Consider the following 17,552-nt stretch of genomic DNA (forward strand, 5'->3'; position numbering starts at 1 on the left):
GGAACAGTCCATCTTCCACAGCTACACTGGCCCCACCCCCTACCTTTTCCTCCGCTACATCAATGACTGTATCGGCGCTACCTCGTGCTCCCACGAGGAGGTTGAACAGTTCATCCACTTTACCAACACTTTCCACCCCGACCTCAAATTCACCTGGACCGTCTCAGACTCCTCCCTCCCGTTCCTAGACCTTTCCATTTCTATCTCGGGTGACTGAATCGACACGGACATTTACTATAAACCGACCGACTCCCACAACCACCTAGACTATACCTCCTCCCACCCAGCCCCCTGTAAAAACGCCATCCCATATTCCCAATCCCTTCGTCTCCGCCGCATCTGCTCCCAGGAGGACCAGTTCCAAAACCGTACCACCCAGATGGCCTCCATCTTCTAGGACCGCAATTTCCCCCCAGACGTAGTCGATGTCCTCCACCACATCTCTTCCACTTCCCGCTCCTCTGCCCTTGAGCCCCGCCCCTCCAACCGCCACCAGGACAGAACCCCACTGGTCCTCACCTACCACCCCACCAACCTCCATGTCCAGCGTATCATCCGCCGTCATTTCCGCCACCTCCAAACGGACCCCACCACCAGGGACTTATTTCCCTCCCCTCCCCTCCCCTATCAGCATTCCGAAAAGACCACTCCCTCCGTGACTCCCTTGTCAGGTCCACACCCCCCACCAACCCAACCTCCACTCCTGGCACCTTCCCCTGCAACCACAAGAAATGCAAAACTTGCGCCCACACCTCCCCCCTTACTTCCCTCCAAGGCCCCAGGGGACACTTCCATATTAGCCACAAATTCACCTGAACCTCCGCACACATCATCTATTGCATCCGCTGCACCCGATGTGGCTTCCTTTATATTGGGGAGACAGGCCGCCAACTTGCGGAACATTTCAGAGAACACCTCTGGGACACCCGAACCAACCAACCCAAACACCCGTAGCCCAACACTTCAACACCCCCTCCCACTCCACCAAGGACATGCAGGTCCTTGGACTCCTCCATCGCCAGACCATGGCAACACGACGGCTGGAGGAAGAGTGCCTCATCTTCCACCTAGGAACCCTCCAACCACAAGGGATGAACTCTGATTTCTCCAGTTTCCTCATTTCCCCTCCCCTCACCTTGTCTCAGTCAAATCCCTCAAACTCAGCACCGCCTTCCTAACCTGCAATCTTCTTCATGACCTCTCCACCCCCACCCCACTCCGGCCTATCACCCTCACCTTGACCTCCCTCCACCTATCGCATTCCCAACGCCCCTCCCCCAAGTCCCTCCTCCCTACCTTTTATCTTAGCCTGCTGGACACACTTTCCTCATTCCTGAAGAAGGGCTTATGCCCGAAACGTCGATTCTCCTGTTCCTTGGATGCTGCCTGACCTGCTGCGCTTTTCCAGCAACACATTTTCAGCTCTGATCTCCAGCATCTGCAGTCCTCACTTTCTCCTATACAGCCACATGACCTCTCAACTACTGTATGCAATGCACTGACCAATAAAGGCAAGCATATCAAATGGGAAAGTTTCTTTCCATTAATCTCTAAAAATCTATGAATTCTTAAGTTCCGCTGCTCTGAGTACAACCACATCATCTCCTTTCTCTCTGCATCTGAAGGGCCTCCTCTCAAGGATCAGCTTTATATGTATTCGATCTTCAGATAGTTAATCGCTTCAGTAGCATCACTAAGGCTTTGGAAATCCAGAATCAGACAAACTACTCTATGAGGCTTAACTGCTGCCTCACAAAGCTTCACCGTAACTTTCTTCAGTAATCATGTTTGTGTTAATGGAACCAAGGATGCCCTTATGTTTTTCTAACAGCGTTCTCGATGTTAGAATACATACACCCCATAGTCTGTCTGTTCTAGTACCACTTTTAAAGTTACACAATTACTGTGCAATTACAAGTACCACGAGTTGTTCTGCGTGCACTGCAAAGAGGAAGGATGCAATTGCACAGGAGAGAGTGCAGAGAAGATACAAATTTGAGGGGCATAAATGTGATAGATAAGGAGGGTCTTCTTAGAGTCAGAGAGATGCACAGCACAGAAACAAACCCTTCAGTCAAACTTGCCACACCAACCAGATATCTTAAATTAATCTAGTCCCATTTGCCAGCATTCCACCCACATTCCTCTAAACCCTTCCTAATTTCGCAATTGTACCAGCCTCCACCATTTCCTCTGGCAGCTCATTCCATACACACACCACCTTTTGCGTGCAAAAAATGCCCCTTTGGTCACTTTGGAATCTTTCCCCTCTCCCTCTAAACCTATGCCCTCATGATTTTAGAAACCTCAATAAGGTCACCCCTCAGTTGCTGATGCTCCAGGGCAAATAACCCCAACCTATTCAACCTCCCCCTGTAGCTCAAATCCACCAAGCCTGGCAACATCCTTGTACATCTTTTCTGAACCCTTTCACGTTTCACAACATCCTTCTGATAAGGAGACCAGAATTGCACACAATATTCCAAAAGTGGCCATACCAACGTCTTGTACAGCCGCAACAGGACTTCCCAATTCCTATTCTCAATGCTCTGACAATAAAAGAGAGCATACCAAACATCGTCTTCACTATCCTATCGAGCTGAGACTCCATTTTCAAGGAACTATGAACCTGCACTCCAAAGTCTCTGTTCAGCAACACTCCCCTGAACCTTACCATTAAGTGCACAAGTCTTGCCCTGATTTAACTTTCCAAAATGCAGCACGTCAAATTCATCTAAATTAAATTCTACCTGCTACTCCTTTCCCTTAATAGAGGGGTCAATAACCGGGGACACAATTTTAAGGTGAGGAGGAGGAGTTTAGAGGGGATTTGAGGAAGGAGTTTTTTCATCCAGACAGTGATGGGTATCTGGAACTCCCTGCTTAAAACAATGTTAGAGGCAGTAAGCAGAGATGTTTTAGCATTTAGATAAGCACTTCAAATGCCATTAAAAGAGGGGCTGTGCACACATAAGCGGGTTTTCTCGAACAAGATCCAGTGCTCTTTTCTTCCCTGCCTGGCTGGAAATGAGTGATTGAGCAGACTCCCCCACAATAACTTCACTTTCTCACTCCTATGTTTAAAAAAATACCTTTTCTCTTCTGTGTAGATTTTTGTGAATCCTCATCGGCACTCCGTTCCTCTGGTGATTCGTCAGATTTAGATTTCTGGTTCTCTTTGCTCTCACTGCTATCGCATTTCTCTGGCCGTTCCTTTCTAGCAGGAGGTTTTTTATTCTGTTGTAGTTTACTGTTCTGTGGATGCTGCAAGAAAATGGTATGGAGGTGACAACAATCGCTTACAGCTGTTCCATGATTTAAGTCCCCAGTCTCCTATCACTTCCATCACAAATCCACAGCCCTCCCACTTTCTGGAGACCCTGACACCTAATGGTATGCTCATAGGTATGCCTTAGCCAAATATCCATCTTTCATGGTGACGGTCAGTGCTGGGACAACCCTCTGCCAACAAATACCCATGCTGGATTTCCTCAAAGACCAGGAGAAACACTGGTTAATACCATCCCTCAATCAATTACAATCAGCTAATTCTGCATAGATGGGATTCATCCAAATATTCATCCATATTCATCCAAATAATTTGCAACAATAATCTTACTCACCTCAGAGGAAATAACTGGCTCCCATGTCTGAAACAAAAGACGGAAAGCAATTAAAAAGCGGACAATGAAACTGAGCTCAGAGCACAAAAACACTTGGGGTAAATGCTAAATTGTAGAACAAATTCAGCCTAGCTTCATTTCACAATAGGCTTTGACAACAACTGCGTCACAAAAGGGAAAGCAAAAGACTCACATTCATGTCCCACCTTTCATAATCACCCAGTGGCCCAGTACATTTTACAGCCAATTAAATACTTTGCAAATTCAATCACTGCTGTAATGGAAGAAAATTAATTCCTGTATAACATAGGGCCTGACAGCAGCACTTACACCAACAGTATTACTGCATCACGAGAAAAGAATTTGCATATCTATAGCTTCTTTCACCAATCAGGATGTCAGAAATACATTTCAACCTATTTGAAGCTTAGTCACTGTTGTAATGCGAGAAACATGGCAACCAACATTGTACCCAGCAAACCCTCAATGTGACAATTACCAGATAAATCGACTGTATAAACTTCAAAGGATAAACAGTTGCTAGAACACTTTGGAGAAATCCCTTTGCTTTTGCTCCAAAAGTGCCACAAGTCTTTTGCTACCATCTTTCAAATCTTCTCTTCATATGAATGGTACCAAAGCATTAAAAAGTGGAACATGTAACAAAAGCTATTCAAAAAATACCTCAAGGTTATTCAGAGTAAATATAAACCAATCAATTTAATATCAAAGGTATGTAGGTTCCAGAAACAATAACCTTGGGGGGGGGGGAGGGGGGGAAATCAACAATGAAAGGATTTGTTTGAGTTATTAAAGGAGATCCAGCATAGATTTGTAAAAGGCAGATGCTCAGATAAATTAGTTTCTTTGGATTAGGTGACATAGCAGACTAGATGCCTATATTAATATTGTCCATGTGTTTTATACTTTTAGGGAAGTCTTTGACAAACTAACAGAAGGGTGTTCTCCCTGGATCATAGAAGATCAAGTTGAGATTTCACAAGATTTCACAAGATTTAGGTCATGTAGACAGGAAAAGGCTGCTCTTATTAGCTGATCACAGAAGGATCACAGAATACAGATTGAAGATTTTGGGTGAGGGATGCACTCATATCAGGAACATTTTCTACACAACACATGGTGATAACTTGGAACTTGCTGCCTAGGAGGCTGGTAGAATCAGCGACAATGAGTGATTTCAACAGGAAATGAAATTGGCATTTGAGCAAAATAAACTTGTGCAATCATGGATATACAGCAAGAAAATGGGACTTATTAGATTGTTCGAGCGAGAATTGCCATAGACTGATAACTGAATGGCACCCTTCCATGCTAAAGTGACTATGACATACATTGAAAAAAGCAGTTAGGGACTCAGTGTGACACCCCAATTGAAAAGGTAGCACAACAGATAAATAGCAGGATTTGATAATGTACTGGAACACAGCCATTTTATGCCAAAATCTCTTCAATGCAATTTACCCAACACCCGTAAGTTAGGTAAGAGAATGTACCATCCAACACCCCTAAGTTAGAGAAGCAAATGTAGCATCCAGAGCCAGCAGATTTTCTGTTATACTACTTGGTCTTGGGAAATGAAACTCCTGGAATAACTGTACATGCCTAATTGCTCAAAAGTAGGTGGTGGTAAGTCACATCCTTGAACCACAGTAGTCCATGTCACACAAGTACACCCACAACTGGTATCGTTTTTTGGGGCGGGGGAGGGAAAAGAAGAGTTCCAGGATTGTGACCTGATATGCTTCCAGGCAAGAATGGTCAGTAGTAGGAGGTTCAGAATTTCATTTACTTTTGAAATAAGGATTAAGCAAAAATGTTTCAATTAATCTTCCAATATTACTGTTAAGTTTTTATCATCTAACTGATAGGCAACGGGCAGCAAGTTCCATATGGGAATGGCAGGTCATTTCCTCTGCTTGGGATAACCAGTTATACAGGAACTCTGGATTTCAGACATGGACTAGCAGTTGGTATTGCTGCAGTGGATCACTGAGGTGTGCTTGCATAAAAAGTAGATTAATACATCTGGTCACCATGCAGGACTGACATCATCATGAGGGCACTGGACAGAAGCAGTAGTTAAAACCTGGAAAACACAGCCTGAGTATATAATAGCAGCAAAATCAATTTTGGTTTTCAAAAGAGAATTGAATAATTAGCTAAAAAGGAAGGGAAGCAGCACTAGCCAAGCTGCTCCATTTAAGGAGTCAACACAGGTACAGAAACAATGGACCCCTCTGTGCTGTAACAATTTTGTGGTTCAATGTGTTGCTAAGTAGGTGTGCAAGTATGCATGTACAGTGTATCATTATGCTGGATAAGTGATACCTGGGAGGCATCAGTCATACTATCTGCCTTAGAATGTCTTTTATTCTTTCTCCCTTCCTCTCCATAAAGTCATTTTTGCTTCTCCAAATACACAGGACTTCACTTCAGTGACCAATATTGTGTACAATTTCTGCAGAATTCAGGTAGTCCAGGTACATTACCACCATTAATTATTTTCTACCTACCACATCATTGAACGTCAATAATTCTACCAAGTTAGTTTGGCACAGTCTGCCTACTATTCAAGGTAACATGCTGATTCTTCCTGATCAACATTTAAAATCATAGTGCTGTGGCTTGCTAGACCACAAAGTATTTTAGTGGTTATAAACTGCTTTAGAAGTAGTCTAAGGTGATAAAAAAATGACATCGAAATGCAAGTTCTTTCATAAATTTAAGTTTTGTCTCAACCCTTTTAAATTAATTCCAAAGGATTATCAGAGGTTATTACTGCACACTGACCAAAGTCTGAACTACAGACAAAGTTCCCGACTTAAAAATGCATTGAGAAAGAACTCTTAATAACCTGCAATTATAGTGGCATCCAGTGACAAGAATGAGTACTGCAAGTTCATTAAAAACATTAGGCAAAGACACATATGTAACTACCTTTGAGGATCCCCCCCCAACAAATGCACCACGCCACATTCATGGGACTAATGTGGGATCGATTTGGGTGTCCTGTGAAGAATAGTTTCAGATTGGTACAATGCTTTGAGGAGGAAGCAGAATTAGATGTGGATTAAAGCAAAGGCATGAGGAGTGGGCAGAATTAGAATTAGACTATTGCACGGCTCAAGGGAAAGTGCACGGATAAACGCTCTTGTTGGGCAAGCCAGCAATTATTGCTCATCCCTTCATGCCCTTACAAAGGCTGTGCTGAGTTAATTTCTTGAATTGCTTTAGTTAACATGATGTAGGTATACCCATTATATTTTAAGTGAGTTCCAGGATTTTGAATCAGTGACAGCGAAGGAAAGGCAATACTTGTTCCAAGTCAGAACAATGTTTAGCTTGGAGAAGAACTTGTAGTGTTCGCATGTACTTGCTGTCCTTGTATTTCTGGATGGTTGAGGTCACAGGTTTGAAAGGTGGTACTGAAAGCAAGTTTCTGCAGTGCATCTCATTAATGATACACTGCTGACACTGTACGCCGGTGATGGACAGAGTGAACGTTGTAGTGGTGCATGGGCTGCAGTTAAGGAGCTGCTATATACCCTAGATGAGATTTTTGAATGTTGTATCTGAACAGTGGTCAAGTGGAGAGTATTCCATTGCACTCCTGATTGCGTCTAGTCGACAGTAAACAAGCTTCAGAGAGACAGGTGGTGAGTTGCTCATGACCAAAGATTCCTATTCTCTCCCGTTATGGAGCATAGGACAGTACAGCACAGTACAGGCCCTTCGGTCCTTGATGTTGTGCCGACTTTTTATTCTACTGTAAAATCAAACTAACCTACATACCCTTCATTTCACTATCATCCATATGCTCATTCAAGAGTCGCTTTAATGTCCGTAACGTATCTGACTCTGGCAGTGCATTCCACCCACCCACCACTGTGTAAAGAACCTACCTCTGACATCTCCCCAAACCTTCCTCCAGTTACCTTAAAATTATGCTCCCTCATGTTAGACATCTCAGCCATGGGAAAAAGTCTCTGGATATCCTCTTTATCTATGCCTCTCAACATCTACCAAGTCACTCTCACCCTTCTTCGCTCTAAGTGAGAAAAGTCCTAGCTCCCTCAATCTGTCTTCATTAGGCATGCCCTGCAGTCCAGGCAGCATCCTACCAAGTCTCCTCTGTAAAGCTTCTACGTCCTTCCTAGAATGAGGAGACCCAGACAGAACACAATATTCAAAATGTGATCTAACCAAGGCTCTACAAAGCTGCAGTATAATCTCATGGCTCTTAAACTCAATCCTCCTGCTAATGAAAGCTAACACCCCCTACGCCTTCTTATCAACCCTATCAATTTGGGTGGCAGCTTTGAGGAATCTATGGACATGGACCCCAAGATCCCTCTCTTCCTCCACACTGCCAAGAACCCGGTCTTTAATCCTGCATTCTAATTTCACCTTTCAAAATGAATTACTTCACACTCTTTCAGATTGAACTCCATCTGCCATTTTTCAGCTCAGTTCTGCACCCTGTCAATGCCCCACTGCAACCTACAACAGCACTCCACCAACCTTTGTGTCAACAGCAAACCTACTAATGCACCATTCCACTTGCAAACTTACTAATGCACCCCTCCACTTCCTCATCTGAGTCACTTACAAAATCATAAACAGTAGAAGTCGCAGAACAGATCCCTGCAGAATAGCACTGATCACTGAGCTCCAGGCTGAATACTTTCCATCAATCACCACCCTCTGTTTTCTTTGGGCCAGCCAATTCTATACCCAGACAGATTGGCTTCCTTGCATCCCATGCCTCCTTACTTTCTAAATGAGCCCACCATGGGAAATCTTATTAAAATCTTGCTAAAATCTATGTACACCACATCCACTTCCCTACCTTCGATGTGCTTTGTCACATTCTCAAAGAATTCGGTAAGGCTTGTGAAGCATGAGCTGCCCCTCACAAAGATATACTATCTCTAATCAAACCATGATTTTCCAAGTAATCATAAGTCCTGTCCCTCAGAATCCTCTCCAATAATTTGCCCACTACCAACATAAGACTGACTGGTCTGTAATTCGCAGGATTATCCCTATTCCCTTTCTTGAATAAGGGAACATTTACCACTCTCAATCATCTGGCACTACTCCTGTGGATGGTGACGATGCAAAGATCTCCTCCATTGCTTCCGATAGTAACCATGGATACATCCCGTCTGACTCAGGAGACTCATCTATCCTTAAGGTTTTCAAAATTTTCAGCACATCCAACTTCTTAACAAATAACCTGTTCGAGGATATCAGCCTGTTTCACACTGTCCACACATGACAACGTCCCTCTCAGTAGTGAATACTGAAGCAAAGTAATCATTAAGGACACCACCTAACTCTTCCGCCCTCAGGCACAAGTTCCCTCCACTATACCTGCTTGGCCCTATCCTCACTCTGGCCATCCTCTTGTTCTTCACATCCGTAAAGAATGCCTGTAGGTTTTCCTTAATCCTACCTCCAAAGCTTCAAACTCTAAGTCCATTCTTCAGTTCCTTCCCTGATACCTTGTAACCCTCGAGTCCTGTCTGATCCTTGCTTCTTCAACCTTAAGTAAGCTTCCTCCTTCCTCTTGACTAGATGTTTTACATCCCTTGTTACCCAAGGTTCCTTCACCTCACCATCACATCCTTGTCTTAGCGGGACAAACCTATCCTATTAGGAAGTGTTCCCTAAACAATCCCCAATTTCTGTCATTCATTTTCCTGAGAACATCTGCTCCCAATTTAGATGCCCCAGTTCCTGTCTAATAGAATTGTAAATACCCCTCCCTCAATTAAATACTTTCCCATATGGTCTGCTCCTATCCCTCTCCATGTCATAGTAAAGGTTAGGGAGTTGCAATCACAGTCACCGCAATGCTCTCCCACCGAGAGATCTGACATCTGGCCTGGTTCGTTCCCACTCACCAAATCCAATATGGCCTCCCCTCTAGTCAGCCTATCTACATCGAGTCCGGAATCATTCCTGGACACACCTGACAAAAACTGCACCATCCAAACTGTTTGAACTAAGGAGGTTCCAATCAATATTAGGGAAGTTAAAGTCATCCATGTTACTCGTGCACCTTTCCAAAATCTGCCTCCCAATCTACTACCCCTTGTGTCTGTTGCTATTGTGGGGTCTGTAGAGAACTCATATTAAAGTGACTGCTCTATTCTTGTTTCTGACTACCACCCATACTAACTCTATAGACAAACCCTTCTTGACGATCTCCTTTTCTGCAGTTGTGTTACTACCTTTGATTTGCAATGCAACGCCCCCAACCTCTTTTACCTCCCCACCCCACTTTCCTTTTGAAACATCTAAACCCTGGAATTTCCACAAATCATTCCTACCTGCGATATCCAAATCTCTGTGATGGCCATAACATCATAGTTCCAAGTATTGACCACGCTCAACGTTCATCACTCTTATTCCTAATACTTCTTGCATTAAAGTAGTCACACTTCAATCCATCACACTGACTGCAACGTTGCCCTATCTGTCTCTCTTTCCTCACTATGTGGCTGTTCACTAGCTAGTCCATCCTCAGATCCATAACTCCGATTCTCAACCTCCTGCCAAACTAGCTTGAAACCTCCCGAAGAGCTCTCGCAAGCTTCCTGCCCAGGATATTGGGACCCCTTCAATTCAGGTGCAACCCATCCTTGTGCGGGCCCCACCTTCCCCAGAAGATATCCCAATGATCCACATATCTCAAGCCCTCCCTCCCACCAGCCCTGCAGCCACGTGTTTATCTGCATTCACTCTCTCTATTTCTGGCCTCACTAGTTAATGGCACCGGTAACAATCCTGAGATTACTACTCTGCTTGTCATACCTTTTATCTTCCAACCTAACTCCCTATATTCACTTTTCAGGTCCTCATCCCTTTTCCTAGCTTTGTCATTGGTACCAATTTATAGCCAACATTATAGTTATATGGACAGTCCACTTCATTTACAGCTCAATGGTAACCACGTTGTTAGTACTGGTGGCTTCAACAAAGCAATGCCATGAGATATTATGGGGAGATGGCTGGATTCTCTCTTGTTGGAGGTGGTCACTGGTTGGCACATGAGCAGTGTGAATATTACTTTTCACGTGTCAGCCCAAGCTAAATGCCCAGGTCTTGTTATATATGGACACAGACAGCTTCATTATCAAGGTAGTTACTGGGGTGTACCATCAATGATCATCCCCACTCTTGACCTTACGACTGGGATGGGGCCGCAGCAGCAGGATCTTTGATGAAGCAACTGAAGATGGCTGAACAAAAGACACTATCCCAGAGAACTCCCGCAGAGATTTGGTGGAACTGGAAAATGGAGTTAGAAATGCTGAGTCAACAAGCACCTCCTGACTATCTAAGGAGTATATTTAAAACAGTAAGGTAGATAAGTGCTTGATTTCTAAGGGAATCAAAGGTTATGAGGAGAAACCAGGAAAATGGGCTTGAAAAATCCATCAGCTTTGAATGGCGGAGCAGACTTGATGGGTCAAATGGCCTAATTTCTACTCCTATGACTTATGGACTCTGAGGAAGAATGCATAATGATGACTCAAAGTTATTCAGAAATGTAACAAAATCCAGCATAAAGAGTAATTAGCACAAATTTCAAAAAGAACGTTATTCCTGACCAACTGATCTAATTGATTATTCTGAAAACATAACAAAGGGTAGGGTTAGGTGCTTAAAAGCAGCTAATCAGAATGGACAACGGTCAGAAATGGTGTTCAACAAAGATCAGTGCCAGAACCATGGTGGCACAGTGGTTAGCACTGCTGCCTCACAGCGCCAGACGCCCGGGTTCAATTCCCGCCTCAGGCGACTGACTGTGTGGAGTTTGCACATTCTCCCCGTGTCTGCGTGGGTTTCCTCCGGGTGCTCCGGTTTCCTCCCACACTCCAAAGATGTGCAGGTTAGGTGAATTGGCCATGCTAAATTGCCCGTAGTGTTAGGTAAGGGGTAGATGTAGGGGTATGGGTGGTTTGCGCTTCGGCGGGGCGGTGTGGACTTGTTGGGCCGAAGGGCCTGTTTCCACGCTGAAAGTAATCTAATCTAACCACAGGTAATTTGGTAATGACAATCAGCAATTGTCCACAGAGGATCACTGGCACATTTGTTCAATGGGGACACTTAGTTAGCTATCTAGCTAAAGAATGGGGCAATCCAAAAAGACTAGCCTACATAAACCACATCCAATATGCCAAGGTTTGAATCTGTGCTTCTGTCAGCATTCTGCAACGCTCTAGCTACCTAGCCAACTCTACCATTGCTCTTTTTTGTTTACATTAATGACTATTTACAACTGATTTTCCAGTCTATTTCAACACCTGCAGGTGACACCAAATTGTACAGTTGAGAGAGCAGGAATGCAGCAAAACATAGGAAAACATTAATAAACATGCAGAATGGATATTTAATGGAAAAAAGCTATTTGTGAGCAGTTAACTTAGGATAAAAACTAAGGCAACCACATACTGCTCATCTAAGCGCCTAAACAGGATAAAGCAACAAGGAATATAGGGGTTCAGATATCTCCCAAAGTAGTTTTGCAGGTTACCTGGGTCATTTAAAATTACCAAGCACAGGGGTATAAGTTAGAAGTGATAAAATTGAAAATCAGAGACTGAATTTGTTACAATAGAGCCTGTATTACCATATTTCTAGTATTGTGCACAATTTTCATTTGCATATTAGAATACTAATTGAGAAGACACAAGCAATAACTTATCAGAATAATGCCAGAACTGGGCATAATAACAGTAAAAATGGAACAGGCTGGGGCTATTTAAGGAAAAAGAATGACCCGCTGCAAGTCTTCAAAATGATCAATATGTTTGGTAAGGTAGACAGAGAAAGCTGACTTAATTTTAACTAACCTACTCAAAATCCTTTCATATGAACAAAGCTAAAATGGATCCAATAATTCCACTTGCAAGAGATTAAAAGAAAAGTCATGAACGTAACAGTCATCCATAACAGGGAATTCATAGAACATAGAAAAATACAGCGCAGTACAGGCCCTTTGGCCCTCGATGTTGCGCTGATCCAAGCCCACCGACCCTACACTAGCCCACTATCCTCCATATGCCTATCCAATGCCCGTTTAAATGCCCATAAAGAGGGAGAGTCTACCACTGCTACTGGCAGGGTATTCCGTGAACTCACGACTCGCTGAGTAAAGAATCTACCCCTAACGCCTGTCCTATACCTACCACCCCTTAATTTAAAGCTATGCCTCCTCGTCATAGCTGACTCCATACGTGGAAAAAGGTTCTCATGGTCAACCTTACTTAAACCCCTAATCATCTTGTACACCTCTATCAAGTCACCCCTAAACCTTCTTTTCTCCAATGAAAACAGCCCCAAGTGCCTCAGCTTTTTAGTGGGTGGCACGGTGGCACAGTGGTTAGCACTTCTGCCTCACAGCGCCAGAGACCTGGGTTCAATTCCCGCCTCAGGCGACTGACTGTGTGGAGTTTGCACATTCTCCCAGTGTCTGCGTTGGTTTCCTCCGGGTGCTCCGGTTTCCTCCCACACTCCAAAGATGTGCAGGTCAGGTGAATTGGCCATGCTAAATTGCCCATAGTGTTAGGTAAAGGGTAGATATAGATGTAGGGGTATGGGTGGGTTACGCTTCGGCGGGGCGGTGTGGATTTGTTGGGCCGAAGGGCCTGTTTCCACACTGTAAGTAATCTAATCTAAAAAAGTAATCTAATCTAATCTTTCCTCATACGATCTTCCTACCATACCAGGCAACATCCTGGTAAACCTCTTCTGCACCCATTCCAGTGCCTCCACATCCTTCCTATAGTATGGCGACCAAAACTGCACACAATAAATTCAGAGGAAAATATTTTACCAAGAGTGCGAAGAAAGTCACAAACAACAATACCTTGTTATTGACAATTTCACCAGGCGTGGGCCAGTTTGTGGTGTCACCAAAATCGCTGACCTGCAACAGAAAAATAATTCTTACATAAGATATATTCAAATATAACTAATTCAATCAATATTTTAACAGTATCTATTGCCCACCTGTCTAAAACAAAAGTTAAGATTATATAGCTTGACTCTTCCCTCACTTCAGAATCATGCAAACAACATTCTCACTTAGTAATGAGTCACCAGATTCCAAAAGTTGGCTCTGCTTTCTTCCCACAGATGCAGCAAGAACAACTGAGCTCTACCAGCAATTTGTCTTTGTTACCCCAGGATACTTTCCAGATGAACCACCATACAAACAATGAATGTGTCAAGCCCAATGGGTTCAGCTGGTGGCAGCCTGCTCTTTGATAACAGTAAAAGAAAATTCCATTCCTGGCTAAACTATTTATTCTGCATAAAACAAATGTTGTTTGCTTTTATTTTGAGGGGGATTACACAGAATTGAACTGTCAAAACATTGGTGTTATTACAATAATTATTGGAAATAAATCATTAACTTATGGAATAGATGGGATGTACAAAAACACCTTTGCAAGTCAGCAGCTTTTTGGCGATGTCTGATCATTTAAAACTGGTGAATAGGTCAACAATTCACATCAGTGTCCACAGATCTATAATACCATTCCAGAAGGCTCTCCTGAGGCCATGGTCAATGTTCCCAACAATTATCCACAAACAACACCACACCCAAAATATATTCCCTACCCTTAAAACATTTGAGACAGTAAGGTGAAAATAAAGCTCCCACTCGGTTTAAGACTGTCCAATAAGGTGGTAAGCAGGGATCACTAACATGTTAACCATGCGCAACTGGCAGTCCGCTGTCTGACAACCAAGTTAAGATTTGGAAAATGACCAGAGGATTCAAGTCATATAATTAATTTCCCAACAAAAACTACCGTACTGGTTTCCCAGCTCTTGTCCCATCCTTTATCACTGTTGGGATAATTTCTTTTTGGTTAGATTCTCTACAGTGTGTAAACAGGCTCTTCAGCCCAACCAGTCCACACCAACTCTCCGAAGAGTAATCCACCCAGACCCATTTCCCCCTGACTAATGCACCTAACACTATGGGCAATTTAGCATGGCCAATCCACCTGACCTACACATCTTTGGATTGTGGGAGGAAACCAGAGGAAACCCACGCAGACACGGGGAGAATGTGCAAACTCCACACAGATAGTCGCCAGAGGCTGGAATCGAACCTGCGACCCTGGTGCTGTGAGGCAGCAGTGCTAACCACCGTGCTGTACATAACTAGCTAAATTGCAACAGAAAGTAATTTACCAGTGTTGACACCATCTCTGCACAGGTCTATCCATGACAAGGCAAAATATATACTTTGACAAGGCTAAGACAATGACATACGTGCTGCTATTTAAACTGTAGAGTGAATTGCAGTCAGAAAAATAAAACAAGGCACTTTCTAACAGTGCACAAGTACTTTGAGAAGGTTTCTCCTAAAATCTGTGGTCACAAAAAGTGAACTAAAAAGTGCATTATACAGCTTTTTTAAACCAACCATTCAAGGAAGTTAATGCAGCAAAAGAGGCATCTTTCAAAATTTCACATGATTTGAACATGAGCATGTGCAGATGAAGAAACTGTGAAGGGCACAATGGTTCCAATGGCCATGTCCTTATTGTGAGACTTCAAAACATACCTGAAAATATATCGGTCATTCAGGTATGCAGTAAGGAGCAAACACCATGGCAATAAGGGTATCTGCATTATTAATGTGACAGAGCAGTCAGAGAGAGATTAAAGTGAATGCAAGTGGCTTTCTGTTCAATGCAATGAATCAGTTCACACAAGCAATACTGCCCAGCTGGTGGTGTTTGGTCAATATTGTTTTTAAACTTCATGATTAAAGAGGAATCCTCCACAGGTTGTCTCTGAAATCCAAAACCAGTTCAATTTATATTCGCAATGAGGTGGAGAATTATTTTGCAAAGAATAGTGTGCTATTGGCAAACCTAATAATTGATGTGCCAGCTATAATCAGATATTATGCTGTTTCGCCCCTTTTTTTGAACTACTGCTGTAACATTCATCACCGGACAATTTCTGACAAAGTAATGGAGTCTGATTATGGACTGTCTCCCACTGTTAGAATTTTAAATTTGATTCACATTAAAAACCAAAATGCCACTCTCTTGATGAATTGTCATCTGTACATGGCAACATTTTACTGCACACTGCATTCTTGCTACACCAAGTCAATTTCTTTCACTTTTATCAGAATCAACAACTTCTTGCAGTCAAAAATCAAATATTATGGACCTGCTTGATATGACATTTTTAACAGATGAATGAAATTACATGAATTATATACTGCAAGGAAAACAGAAGACAACTACCGACAAAATGCAACACTTTCCTTCAGTGCTCCAAATGCTGAAGAACACAGAACTGCTGTTAGGATTTTGTGCATTGACAAGTACAGTGACTTTCCTCATAAACAAAAGCAGGAAATGCTTAGACATCTGAAAATCAGAGTTAACATTTCAGGTCCAGTGAGCCCTCCTCAGGACTGGTGATTTACTCACCAGGCTTGGCTAAGAGTTCAGCAACAGGGTCAACAATTTTAGAGCAGCTGGCTCCCTAAACATTTACTTCAAGCTCCTTCGTAAAAGAGTAAGTTAAGTGACATTTCTGAACACTCTTGTTTCACCCTGATTGAAACACCATTAAAACAGAGATTGTCATTTTAAAGTCTGACATTCAGTTGAAATCAAGGCAATCTGCCACAAATTTCTGGAGTTCCGTGATTACTGAGAGAGCAGTAACATCTTCAAAGTAACAATGTAAATAGCTTTCCTACTGGCTTCTACCTATCTTTGCAAATTGATCTTTACCAACACGAACGACTTCAAATCCACCTGTCCGACTAGCGTATGAATGACTCCATCGGAGTCGCTCTCTGAAGATACGCACATTGTGCAGTGTTAAGTTTCACACAAATTGAGATAAAGATCGATTTTCCATTATTTAATATACATTTTTGGAACTTAACTGTAATAACTAGATACGTTCCTTTATCAATTCATTTTCCATATAGATTTTAGTGGCTTATGATGTTTTGCCTTGATCAGAAATCGCTCTCGTAAAAAATAGGTTGGTGACCCCTTGATGTAGAGTAAATGGCTTCAATACATAGAGAAGGAATCCTGTAATGTGTACACAGACTGTCGTGTAATGTAAATTGTGTCCAATACAGCTGGCAAATTGAAAGCTGGAAGAGCTCATTTTGGATCCTAAAGGGTTCTTTGCTGATAGGCTTACGAAGCAAAAGGAAGATGAGAAAGTGACACAGTAAATAAGCAAGGCAGTTATGTTGAGGCAGGATCTCTGCGCAGATAAATGTAGTTTTCAATAAGGAGGGCAATGGGACACTGCTGCTCGGGTCCAGAGTACTCAACAGATAAACTCATTACAACTCCAAATATAGCATGTAATCATAAACTACTTCTGATGCATTCCAAAATTGTTTTCTTTGAATGGTTAAAAGTACGCCTTCATACCGAGGTTCAGTCAGCAGTATATCCTGGCAAGAAACAGCTCAGCACCTGTGCATCACATAACCGATTGATCCATTTCTGCGAGAGAAAATCACCTGCAAAACTACTGACTTCAATCTCCCGGACTCGTCATGCAGTAAAGACTGGAGTGATGGAGCACACAGCAAATTGATGCATCCTACACAGGCGGACCTTCCCAACAGTCTTTACTGCAGCACCCTATTCAAATGAATGATGTTGGAAAACCTTTCTGAAGGTGAACTCTGCAGGGGTATTACTATAAGATGATCAGCAAAATCTCTCTCAAGCCAACTGGGGTTGCAATGTCTTTAACCTACACAATGTTTGTAGTTTTGTAAAAAAAAAACAGATTTGATAAGCATTTCACAAAGAAACAGAACACTAAGCCTGGGAATTTAAAATTCACAAGTGAAGGCTTAGGAGGAAAGAT

General features: G+C 42.8%; 1 protein-coding gene across 1 annotated transcript in view; it reads right to left on the reverse strand.

The window, feature by feature from the left end:
• The window catches only part of larp1 (La ribonucleoprotein 1, translational regulator), a 135,196-nt gene that overhangs the window by 49,855 nt on the left and 67,789 nt on the right, over positions 1 to 17,552 (reverse strand). Inside the window, 3 exon segments of the mRNA XM_072590393.1 lie at positions 3,093 to 3,264; positions 3,624 to 3,650; positions 13,528 to 13,587. Coding sequence (XP_072446494.1) covers positions 3,093 to 3,264; positions 3,624 to 3,650; positions 13,528 to 13,587 — 259 coding nt within the window.

The sequence above is a fragment of the Chiloscyllium punctatum genome, chromosome 20, assembly GCF_047496795.1.
Source record: "Chiloscyllium punctatum isolate Juve2018m chromosome 20, sChiPun1.3, whole genome shotgun sequence".
Lineage (NCBI taxonomy): Eukaryota > Metazoa > Chordata > Chondrichthyes > Orectolobiformes > Hemiscylliidae > Chiloscyllium > Chiloscyllium punctatum.